Genomic DNA, 13106 nt, shown 5'->3' with positions numbered 1-13106 from the left:
CCTTCACATTGCTCAATTCCGGGTAACGAGAGGGCTGACTCATTGGCAAAGGTAGGTGCAATTGAAGGCGATATTTATCAGCGTCAAATCGCTTTCAATGAATTTTATTCTTTAATCCGTAAAAATACCATCGCTAACTGGCAACGTAAATGGAACGAAGATGAATTGGGCCGGTGGTTTCACTCGATTATCCCTAAGGTTAGCCTCAAACCATGGTTCAAAAGTCTGGACTTAAGTCGGGACTTTATTCGCACCTTCTCTCGACTCATGTCCAATCACTGTTCGTTAGACGCGCTACTCTTTCGTTTTAATCTTGCCACTAGCAATCTCTGTGTTTGTGACCAAGGTTACCACGACATCGAGCACGTTGTTTGGTCGTGCGAGGAGTATCTTGTTGCCAGATCGAATTTAGAAAACTCCCTTCGGACCCGAGGTAGACAGCCCAATGTACCGGTGAGAGATGTGTTGGCTCGGTTAGACCTCGATTACATGTCCGTAATATATGTTTTCCTTAAAACTATCGATCTTCGTGTGTGATTGTCCGTACACCCTTATCCTCTCCTTTTTTTTTCCTTCGCGAGCGACTGTTTCCCTAACTATAGAATAAGCTGAAATGTATATACATAATAGATATAATAATAGATTTAAGAATTGAGCATGATGAGCGTGAGTGTGAATGCGAGTGTGAACATTGTACAATATCCTTATATCCCCTCCTTTTCCAAAAGAAACTATGTCACCGTTCTAATCTCGAGTCGACCGCGAGTAATCGGTTTCCTACTTTATTAACTCTAGATTTAAGGAAACATGTTGATATATACTAATAAAAGTATAGCTAAGAGTTCGGCTCCTTTAAACCTATGTAACTGAGCCTGTAAAAATAAATGACTTAAATAAAAAAAAATGACTAATCACCATCCTTCTATCATTATCACTGGGTTATGGACACTGGTGGAGTGAACAAACAGTACCTAACAAACTGACAAAACGGACCCAAATCATTATCGAAGAGTTTTACAATTTATCCAAAATCAGCATGCAGCAGATAGCCTAACGGAATCCTACGTCAACTATGCGGTCGTGTCTTGGATACAACCCTCCTGTGACTTTTTCTTGGCGTTATTTACCTACTAGAAGTACGTTGTTCTGACCCTAATTTCAACTATTTTCTATGAACTTTCAGATAGTCTCACCAAAATTTTCCATAATAATATAAAGTTATCTTTAGACTCAATTTTTGTATGATATTTTTTCTCTACTTGCAAACAAAAGTGATTTTCATTTACATAGAGTACTAATTCGATTTGAGAAAAATAATTTTCATTCATAATTTTCGTTTTAAAAGTGTGTTCATTTCTTCTGGGAAACCATATTGTCATGTCTACTCCCCATTTCGTAATACAAAGCTCAATGCCGTCAATGCGAACAGGTTGAAACGCACTCGCCTGAGGATTCAAATCCTTCGCACACACCAAACCGCAGGAACAGCTGTCCTTGCTCTTCCGAATGCCTTTTCTTTAAAGCTTGCCTCTCCTCCAAAAGCAAGAATTGGGCAACACTCCGCAGGAGTGTGACAAATGGTTTGCGTTCATGACCTCAGAAGGCTTGAGGGTCTTCTAAACTCATTCTGCATTAATGAGGTTTATTTTCCTAGTCGACATATAGTTGGAACATAATTGATCACCCTCTGCCCATGAAATCAAATCATTCAGTGTTTTTTTTTTGCTGCAAAACACGAGAACACAGCTCTCAAGGCAAACATGAAAAAAACACCAACAACAACGACGATGTAATCAATCTGCTGTCGTCACTGAGTACTAAATCTTGTGTTGCTGCAGGGGCACTTTCACTGACGACCCTATCTGCAACTAGAAGCACGTCTACCAACAGCGCCAAGCAGTACATACCGTCAAACTCCAAATGAACAATAGAAGGTTTAGCAAGTGCTCAGAAGAGAAGAACGTGTTCTATTAAACTTATTGAATTTCCCTTTGATTACTATTATATATAGTTTGTTTTCACACTAAAAGCCAAGTACACTCAGGTTTCTACACCAAAAGAGGTACTAGTTAGTGCAGGTTAGAAAAATGAATTATTTATTTATGCTTGAAGTATATTATATTTTCTATAATTACCCAGCGAACCACTGTTACCGTTAGGGTTATATTCAACGCGTGTCCATTGTATAAGATACACAGGCACACTGTAATGTATGTGTTATTCTTATACCATATTTTGTGAAACTAATTCAGGTATTTTTAGCTTGAAGCTGATTACCAAATAAATCACGGCTATCGGAAGAACAGCGTGTTTTCCCTGACTTACACGAACAAAAACTTCAAGATTACAATGGACACAAGCAGGACTACCCCGAAGGCCGGCGAATCAAACTGTTCTGGTTGTAAACGGCCCAACAGTTATGACGATATGGTAGCTTGCGACGAATGCGGAAGATGGTGGCACTACACATGTGCCGGAGTAACGTCGTCTGTCACAGATCGCCGCTGGAGTTGCATAAAGTGCTTACCAGCTCCTGCGAAATCTACATCGACTAGTTCGTCTGCTCGTCGCGCCCGTTTGCAGTTGGAACTGCAACATTTAACTGAGCAGAAAGAGTTAAAACGGAAACAAAATGACCTTGACCTAGAGAAGCAGTTTTCCCAGGATAAATTCCGGCTTGAATCAGCTGCTTTGGAAGAGGAAGAAACGGATAATCGCAGTGTTAGAAACCATGTAATTGAGACTCAGGAACGGATAAAGCACACCAGTGAGTGGGTAGAAAAAACAATCGACCCTCAGATAGTTGTGTCACCTTCGCCAACTAAAATTCCGCAAGGACAACCAGAACAGACCGGGCCAACCGAACCTGTTAATATTTGTCAAGAAACTGCTGCGGCTACCGGCGGGTTGGACAACGCCATCACAACTAGTCTAAATCAGGATGTCACCCAAACTAAAAAGAAACTTTATGTCTCTAGAGATATTAAGCAGTTACCGAATACCGGCACATTAGAACATTTACAAGAGCTCGAACAGCAGCTTCAACGTTGCTGGATGCAACTTACCAAGTCAAAATCAGATCTTCAATCTCACCGAAGCCCGAGTCAACCACCTGTACCTACAGTATCATTAGATTCTCAGCAGCAAGCTGGTCCTTCGAGTCGTTCAACCGCAGCGCCTCTACCACCACATCGGTCCGGTGCTCAAGCTGTTCGGAACGAGTTAAGAGAGCGAATAACGAATACGACTCAGAATGTATATTCTAATCGCGGACATAATCCGCTTTCCACTGGAGCACCAACATACCCTCCGATCGCTCAGAGTCTGCCAATAGAGTGCAGCATACAATCACAGATTGTCCCTGAAAATATTCGTCTATCGGAACAGCCTTCCCAGATCAGCCACCGTTCATTCCACCTAACTCAGGAACAACTAACAGCGAGGCAAATAACGCCCCGCGATCTGCCAGATTTCTCAGGTGACCCAGAGGAATGGCCTCTGTTTTATAGCAGTTATAAGAACTCGACGGCCACCTGTGGATACACAGATACAGAAAACATGACACGACTACAAAGATGCTTAAAAGGAAACGCTTTGAAGTCCGTGAGGTATTATCTACTAGCACCGGAAAACGTTCCGGAGGTAATGAGAACTCTGCAGACCCTATATGGGCGTCCTGAAATTATCATAAACAAGCTGATAAGAAATGTACGGGAGTGTCCTACGCCCAAGGCTGAAAAGCTTGAAACCTTGATGGATTTTGGTTTAACCGTTAGAAATCTAACCCAACACTTAATCGCAACAGGACAGCGAACACATCTATCGAATCCTGTGCTGCTTCATGAGGTCGTCGAAAAACTTCCTTCAAGTTTTAAACTGCAGTGGGCAGAAAAACTCATCGCGTGTCCAACCGCTGATCTGAGAACTTTCAGTGATTTTATGTCACATGTGGTAGAATCAGTTAGCAAAGTGTGCTCGTACGTAGAGCAACCTTTCGTCAGGGTTGATCGAAATAAAAATAGAGAAAAGGGGTATTTCAATGCCCACATGGAGGACAAAAATGAATATGGAAATATGGTAGTGTCAGAAGTTAAGAGACACTGTCTCGTCTGCGCGAGAGATCACCGGGTCCAGGACTGTCCTAAGTTCAAAGACAGCGACATCGAGAGCCGTTGGAAATTTGTGCACACACTGAAGCTTTGTCGAACATGCCTGAACCCTCACGGGCGTCGTCCTTGTCGGAACATCAATCGGTGTGGAATCGACGGATGCCAATTTCGGCATCATCCAATGTTACATTCATCACGCACAAGTAACGCGCTCGCCAGTAATGCGAACCTGACATATCACCATTGTGGACAATCGGTCCTGTACCGGATAATACCGGTAGTAGCGTACGGCATCACTTGTTCCGTTAAGACCTTTGCCTTTCTGGATGAAGGGTCGTCGACGACATTAGTAGAATCTGGTCTCGCCCATCAGCTTGGATTACAGGGTCCGCAGGTACCTCTTTGCTTGCAGTGGACCGCCAACATGTCGCGAATTGAGAATACGTCACAGGTGATTTCCGTGGATGTATCAGAGATCGGGAAAAAGACTCGCCACACTCTGGAGAACGCACGGACGGTAGATCACCTCAATCTTCCCCAGCAGACGTTGAGGGTTGAACCACTCCAAAAACAATTTCAACATCTAATTGGTTTACCGGTACGCAGCTACGAAAATGCTGTTCCACAAATACTGATCGGGCTTCGTGATCTATCTTTGGCTGTACCTTTGAAGATCAAAGAAGGGGTAAAAGGACCAATAGCATCCAAGACGCGCTTAGGATGGTGTATCTACGGTCATGTAGATGGCGGACGAGACGTTGAACACCTCAATTATCACACGTGCGATTGTTCAGCCATAGTGAAGCTGGACACTATAGTACGCGATTATTTCAATCGGGAAGACACCGGTGTGACACCGCTCCAACCGCTGGAATCCGTAGACAACCAACGGGCTATGGACTTGCTCCAGCGAACGACGTACAAAGTTGACGGTAGATTCTGTACGGGTCTACTCTGGAAGAATGATCATTTCGAGCTTCCAGACAGTTACGGAATGGCACTTCGGCGACTCACATGCTTGGAGCGACGCATGAAGCGAGATCCAGTAGTAGGAGAAAGTATTCACCGCCAACTCCGTGATTATCAAACAAAACAATACGCCCATCGCGCAACGAAAGAGGAACTGGAATCCGCAGACCCTCGCCGTATTTGGTACCTTCCTTTAGGGGCTGTGACTAATCCTAGAAAACCAGGAAAAGTGCGCCTTATTTGGGACGCCGCTGCTGTTGTCGATGGTATTTCCTTGAATACTCTTCTGCTCCCTGGACCGGACATGCTGACTCCTTTACACTCAGTTTTATTTCGATTCCGACAGTTTCCATTTGCCGTCTCGAGTGACATTGCCGAGATGTTCCATCAGATTAAAGTGATAGAACCCGATCGTCATTCTCAGCGATTCTTGTGGCGTGATAATCCAGAAGATCCACCGCAGATTTTTCTAATGGACGTGCTAACCTTTGGGGCCACCAGTTCACCAACATCCGCGCAGTACGCGAAAAATAGGAACGCTGAGGAATTTGCAGAACGATACCCTAGAGCGGTAGAAAGTATTTTGAGGAGTCATTACGTCGATAATTTGCTCGATAGCTTTGTTACTGTCGAAGAAGCGAAATCCGTCTCCAGTGAAGTGCGCTGGATTCACTCCAAGGGAGGATTCCACATTCGTGATTGGGTCTCCAATAGCCAGGAAGTCATCCGTTTCATGGGCGAGGAACCGAAAGAAGAAACAAGAGACCTCATTCAAACAAAGGGTGCCAACGCCGAACGCGTGCTGGGCATGCTGTGGCATCATAGAATTGATACACTTACATTTTCCGTTTCGATTAGTGACGAAATACATACTCTTTTAGACACAGCTACACGCCCAACCAAGAGGCAAGTCTTGAAATGTATTATGTCCCTTTTTGACCCCCTGGGGTTGCTAGCCAACTTCTTAATCCACGGCAAGATCCTCATGCAAGAAATTTGGAGAACCGGGATAAAATGGGACGATCGCATCGATGAACACCTTTTCGAGCTATGGAAAAGGTGGACGAGCTTGCTTGATAGTGTGGACGGCGTTCAAATCCCAAGATGCTACTTTCAAGGGGCAAATCCATCCCTTTACGATTCGATCGAAGCACACGTGTTCTGCGATGCGAGCGAAGAAGCTTATTCAGCAGTGATCTACTTCCGCGTAATCAGACCAGATGGAGTCCCACAGTGTAGACTAGTGGCAGCTAAAGCAAAGGTGGCTCCGTTAAAATATGTTTCTATCCCTCGCTTAGAGCTAATGGCTGCTGTATTAGGTGTCCGTCTGCTGTCGTTCGTTATCGAAGGTCACACAATACCGATCATGAGCAGGTTTCTCTGGTCTGATTCGAACACAGTGCTGGCATGGATTCATTCGAAACATCGAAAGTACAGGCAATTCGTTGCCTGCCGCGTCGGTGAAATATTGACTTCAACAAACGAAAGTGAGTGGCACTGGGTACCGAGTGCGATGAATGTGGCTGATGAGGCCACCAAATGGACAAAAAGTCCACATTTTGATTCAACCAGCAGATGGTTCCAAGGACCAGATTTCCTTCTGGGATGTAAGGATCAATGGCCTGTTCCGAAGAATTGTATCACAACCACAGACGAAGAAATTCGCCCATGCCATCTTCATCATGTGACGGACGAATACGTTCCAATGATCGTATATGAACGATTTTCCCGATGGGGCCGCATGGTGAGGACCATGGCTTACGTTATGAAGTATATATCCTTGAAAAAACGAGGAATTGGGAACAGGGTTCTAATGCAGGAAGAGATTCGGGCAGCAGAGATGGCGATATGGCGACAAGTCCAAGCTGAAGTCTATTCGAACGAGGTGGCCATTCTGAAGAAGAATAAACATCTACAGCAAAAGGAGTTACTAGCGATACCTAAATCCAGCGCTATTTATAAGTTGACTCCAGTTCTTGACAACGAAGGGATTCTACGCATCGATGGTCGCATTGGATTGGCAAAACAGATCACGACTGAGGTAAAATATCCTGTGATCCTACCCAAGACACATCGGGTGTCCTTCCTAATCATCGACGATTACCATCGAAAATATCTTCATGCTAATTCCGAAACCATTGTCAACGAAGTAAGGCAACAATATTACATACCGCAGCTACGCGTACTCACAAGAAAAGTGGCACGACATTGTCAGTGGTGTAAAGTGTATAAAGCACACCCAACTACACCGAAGATGGCGCCACTACCCATCGCACGGCTCTCACCTTTCATCCGACCTTTCAGCTATACCGGATTAGACTACTTCGGTCCAATACAAGTGAAAGTGTTACGATCAACTGCTAAAAGGTACGTTGCTTTGTTCACGTGTCTTACTATCAGGGCGGTACACGTAGAAGTGGCGTATGATCTTTCTACGGAGTCGTGCATCGAAGCAATACGTCGGTTTGTGTGTCGACGGGGGGCGCCACTCGAAATCCATTCCGATAATGGTCGAAACTTCTGCGGGGCGAACAATGTGCTGAAAGGGCAAATCGAACGAATTGAAACGGAAGCAGCATCAACATTCACGAATGCATACACAAAGTGGGTGTTCATCCCACCGTCAGCCCCCAGTATGGGTGGTAGCTGGGAGCGTTTGGTGCGATCGATTAAGGTGGCGATGGCTGGTTTCTCTCAAAACAAAAAGCTAAGTGATGAAGGTCTCCAAACACTCGTGATTGAAGCAGAATCTCTCGTGAATAGCAGGCCACTCACTTACCTGCCGTTAGATTCAGCAGAGCAGGAAGCTTTGACGCCGAACCATTTTCTGCTAGGCAGCAGTAGTGGTATCAAACAACCATCTGTTCTCATGTTGGATGCAGCAAAAACGGCTCGCAACTCCTGGGATCTGATTCAGCAGAATCTAAATCACTTCTGGTCTCGATGGGTGCGAGAGTATCTACCGACTCTTACTAGACGAACCAAGTGGTTTGGAGATACCAAAGCAATTGAACCTGGTAACTTAGTCATCATCATAGACGAGAACAGAAGAAACGGCTGGACCAGGGGACGAATCTTGCAGGTGATCGTCGGTCAAGATGGGCGCATACGACAAGCTGTGGTGCAAACAGCAGGAGGCATATTCCGCCGGCCAGTGTCAAAGCTGGCGGTATTGGACGTAAAAGGTAATGGTAAAGCTGAGTCTGCAACTGATCTTTACGGGAGGGGGGATGTTGCTGCAGGGGCACTTTCACTGACGACCCTATCTGCAACTAGAAGCACGTCTACCAACAGCGCCAAGCAGTACATACCGTCAAACTCCAAATGAACAATAGAAGGTTTAGCAAGTGCTCAGAAGAGAAGAACGTGTTCTATTAAACTTATTGAATTTCCCTTTGATTACTATTAGATATAGTTTGTTTTCACACTAAAAGCCAAGTACACTCAGGTTTCTACACCAAAAGAGGTACTAGTTAGTGCAGGTTAGAAAAATGAATTATTTATTTATGCTTGAAGTATATTATATTTTCTATAATTACCCAGCGAACCACTGTTACCGTTAGGGTTATATTCAACGCGTGTCCATTGTATAAGATACACAGGCACACTGTAATGTATGTGTTATTCTTATACCATATTTTGTGAAACTAATTCAGGTATTTTTAGCTTGAAGCTGATTACCAAATAAATCACGGCTATCGGAAGAACAGCGTGTTTTCCCTGACTTACACGAACATCTTGAAAAAGAAAAATGAGCACAAAAGGCGGAAAAATAAAACGAAATGGCTAAAGGATTACCTGCAAAGAAACCAAAAAAAACCATCCACCCCCGCACCCCCCAAACCATCCCGGAATTAAATTGCCAAGGCTTTGGGGGCGAGCAACGAAAGTGACAGCGATAAAAAAGCACATTCCTGGAAGTGATGGCGTGACGACCGAATTCGGAGGCCTGATTGTGATGATAATTCATTCATTGGGCGAATTTTTCAGCGTCAAGCACCTTTGGAATTCCTTCACGGTTGATTTCCTGGGATATTTACAGAAAAAAAAGAAAAAAAAACACACACACACATGAGAATAATTATTGCTCGAGTGACCAAACGCGCGACCGGCTGATTCAGCCATTAGTGCCGAGTGCTGAAATTAAATTCTCCCTCCCCGTTATTCATAGTCCCATCAAAATCCTTTCAACGAACAAAACATGAAACAACATCGGGTCCGGCCGACAAGCAAGGGTCGCCATCATGTTTGACCTAGAGAAGAGCCAGGAATGAAATACAAGACATTGTGCGCCAGAGAGCCAGACTAAGCTCCCCTCCCCGTAAATCCTTTCCGTCTGTGTGTGGGGATTTTCTTGTGTTTTCCTATTCGTGCCCTTCAACGGCTGGCTGTTTGTGGATGTCATGCATAAAATTCATTAAATTTGCATTGAACGAACGAATGGAAACGGAACCGGAGGGAAGGTGGAACAACAAAAAAGGACTCGGGCAAGGTTGTATAACACTTGACAGAAGAGTGTTATATGCTTTGCTCGCGAGGAAGAGTGGATATACAGAAGGATTGTTTCGTTTGTGTCGGATGTGAGACTTCTTCATAAATAATGTGCTCCTTCTGCGAAATGTTTTTAATGTTAGCTGTTTCCTCGGCAGACGTGGAGTTATGTAAGTCTGATTGATTTTTGTTGTTGCTATTGCAGTAAGGATAATGAGAGTATGTATGTTGCTGTTCAAATTTAGGCGCTGAATTCACAGATTATCGATTTCTTCGGGTGCTCTTTACGCGAGGTGATAAAAAACACCTAAAACGGCTCGTGGCAGCCGTCGGTAGAAGACGAAAGCCGAACAGAAGACGCTTAGTCTCGACGGGTTGAAAAGTACCACCCTCGGCTGTTATTTGTCAACGAACGGAACCAACTGTCGCCGGTTATTTTCAAGATGAATGAACAATGAAAAAGCCTTTCACTGTGTGTCAATTCGCTGCTGCGAAATCGCAGTTCAGCCGTCTTGAAAATTGGCTCTGACAGCGGCTGCATTGTTGACTGGACTCTCAGGCAATGTTCATTCGGATTAGATCATATTTCATTCTCTCTCTCTGCGGATTGTTTGACGGGGGATCCCTGTCTAGAAGATCGAAAAATAATGAATGTGATGTCACTTTATTCCTAACATCCGAAAAAAAAATCACGAAAATTAATAATTCGGGTATTTTCGTTATTGTTTAATGAATATTTGAAGATGTATTTTCCATTTTTGGAGTGCGCGAATAATGAATGTGTAGATGCTGTCTAAGAATCGGTACCTTGCTGGTGGTATCGGTTCTGAAGCAACGCGGTGTCGTAGAACAAATTCCAATGGATATTTTGAAACTTTAGGACAATACCTAAAGCGTTAGATAGGGGTTTTGGAAAATTCGAAAAAATTGACAAAATGGCCGCCATTTTTGTTGAAAGCGAGTTATTGACGTGGGACTACGTCTAACCGGAATATATAGGGGGTAAAATGAAAACCTAAACACAGAACATGCAGGAAAAAATGCAAGATTTCGAATGCTTATAACTCAAACATTTCTTACTGGATCGGAAAGATGTTTGCATCAATCGATAGTGAATATTTCTACGCATCTATCGCAGTCAATAAAATGTTATTCTTCATTTGATAAACAATTGAATAATTGTAAAATGTTAAGCGTTATCTAAACGCCCTGACTGCCTCGTTTTGATTGGCCCGAATTACTGTTTCCCCAGCACAAACATCAAAACCAAGCAGCCTTGGGAAAATCAGCGTGGCAACTACATGAAAGTAGGGGGACTTTTGTTCTCACCGAAATATGTTTCCTAACACAGACTTCAAAACCAAGCAGGATTGGAGAAATCTGTATTGCAAATACATGAAAGTAGGGAGAGCTTTTGTTTCCTAACAGAAATTTCTAAACTAAGGTGCCCGGAGGAAATCGGCATTGCAAATACGTGCAAGTCGGGGATATTTTTGTTCCGACTGAAATGTGTTTCCCTAACACAGACTTCAAATCCATGGAGCGTGTGGAAATTGGCAAGGTGTCCGGGGAAATCGGCTTTAAATGCAAAATGCGAGATCTTTTATACTCGCTTGCCTTTGTACAGTTTAGAATATGTTTCCTTAACACGGTCTTCTAGACTTAAGAACCTGGGAAAATCGTGCAGACACTAGAGGCGAATGAACATTCAAGTTTAAAGTATTTGTAGTACAAAAAGACGGGTGGGTAATGTCGGGGACATAACCGGAGTGACGTAGGACTATACAAAGGGGACAGCTTTTGTTGAATATATATTTTAAATATATTGTTTTATTTTCTTCTCCTACGTGAATACCTACCTATCTACCTGAAAAATGGATTAGTTTACTGTTTACTCTTTATGAATATGTTGATGGTTCTGAAAAGAACCTTTGGTGTTGTGTTTTTGTTATCACTCGATATTCCCATCTTGTTCGGTTAAATCTTCCTGTTTAGCTATTGCGTTTGCCACTCGCCACTGCTTTCACAGTTGGAAAATTTCTTCCCATCCAGCTTGTGACATGTTGTTCAGTAAATTACATTTAATGGGACGTGCCGGAGAAACACTTTGCCACTCACTGAAACTAATTGTTGCCTTGATGAGCGCCGAACCGAAGCTGCTCTGTTCTTGATGCGGGTTTTCTGATTGTCGTGAGCAGCTTTGCAAGCCAACTCGAGCACTCCGACGGCCGAAACTCTATAATCGCTGTTAGGTATACTGGTGCTCCGGCACCAATCCGTTCGGCCTAGTTACCCTTGCGGAACAATCAGTGAATGCGACCAACAGGGAACTGCACACCTGCACGATTCGAGTGGAACTTTGCCTTTCCCTTAACTTGTCCTCCTTTGTTACGTCCACGATGCCGATGCCGTACAACCACACGGGTTTACGATTTGAAAGAAAATAAGATATTTTTTTGGGGTCCGCGTGTTTTATACTCTAGCGGTACACACTCACAGGATAGAGACAAATCGGCAGACTCAGCCAGAGGGGCGAGTTCAACGAGACGAATTAATGAGCGTTAAAAGGGAGCGATGGCAAAAAAATACATTCATTACGATTTGTTCGCTCGTTGGATTCACATGCAGGCTAAAAAGGGTCTTTTTCAGGATCACAAAATTATCTTCAATCTAAAGAGTTTTTTTTTTATTATCACTCGATATCCCCATCTTGTTCGGCTAAACCTTTCTGTTTAGCGATTGCATTTGCCACTCGCCACAGCTTTCACAGTTGAAAAATTTCTTCCCATCCAGCTTGTGACATATTTTACAGTAAATTACATACAATGGCACGTAGCATTACCACCACTCAGTATCGGATTGGAGGTAATTTTAACCTGTAATTGAACATTTGCGATGACAGTGGTACAGTGTCGACTTTCAATGTGGGGTCATAATTTGGACCCCGAACTCTATGTTTACAAAAATGTCCATCTAAATATGTCGCATTACATGTCCGTCCAATTAGCTAAATGTCGAGATAAGTGTAAATTACTGTACTTTCAATCTAGAAGCAATTTAAGAATTGGTGAAAATCAATAAGCTCAGAACAACTGCCAAATTCACATACTCATCAGATCCTGTCAAACAAATTATGAAAAAATCAATTTGTGTTTTATTATTATTTTGGATAATGTTTTAGAAAGCATTGAACTGTATTTCCTAAACTCTTTTTTGGAAGGTTTAATGGCCCTGAAAAGCGCCTTGTTTTATGGAATGGGTCCAATTTAGAAAACTTAGCACTCGTGGTTGTGAAGAAAACCATTTCGAACGCCCCCGATGCCGCCTTGTTCTGAATTTGCCACCAAAGCAGTTTGTATAAAGAACAAACTTTTTTCTTCTGCTACCTGATGCCGTTTTGCGATTGCGTTTGCCACTCGCCACTCGCTGCAACTGCCTGTTGTCTTGATGTCCATAGAATCGAATTTGTTCTGTTCCGGATGCGGATTTTCTTATCGTCGCGAGCAGCTTTGCCAGCTAACTCGATCACTTCGGCGG

At 43.4% G+C, this 13106-nt stretch overlaps 2 protein-coding genes across 11 annotated transcripts in view; one reads left to right on the top strand and one right to left on the bottom strand.

Moving 5' to 3' along the window:
* LOC129779830 (potassium voltage-gated channel protein Shaw-like) overlaps positions 1-13106 on the bottom strand; it is a 268655-nt gene that overhangs the window by 174147 nt on the left and 81402 nt on the right. The window lies entirely within an intron of this gene.
* On the top strand, positions 2162-8406 carry LOC129772980 (uncharacterized). Its single transcript, XM_055776530.1, has 2 exons — positions 2162-2210; positions 2263-8406. The coding sequence occupies exon 2, from the start codon at positions 2350-2352 to the stop codon at positions 8404-8406; it is 6057 nt and encodes a 2018-aa protein (XP_055632505.1). The 5' UTR covers positions 2162-2210; positions 2263-2349.

This window comes from Toxorhynchites rutilus, chromosome 3 (assembly GCF_029784135.1).
Source record: "Toxorhynchites rutilus septentrionalis strain SRP chromosome 3, ASM2978413v1, whole genome shotgun sequence".
Lineage (NCBI taxonomy): Eukaryota > Metazoa > Arthropoda > Insecta > Diptera > Culicidae > Toxorhynchites > Toxorhynchites rutilus.
Note: the sequence above shows the minus strand (reverse complement) of the source record. Positions and strands in the feature narration are given on the sequence as shown.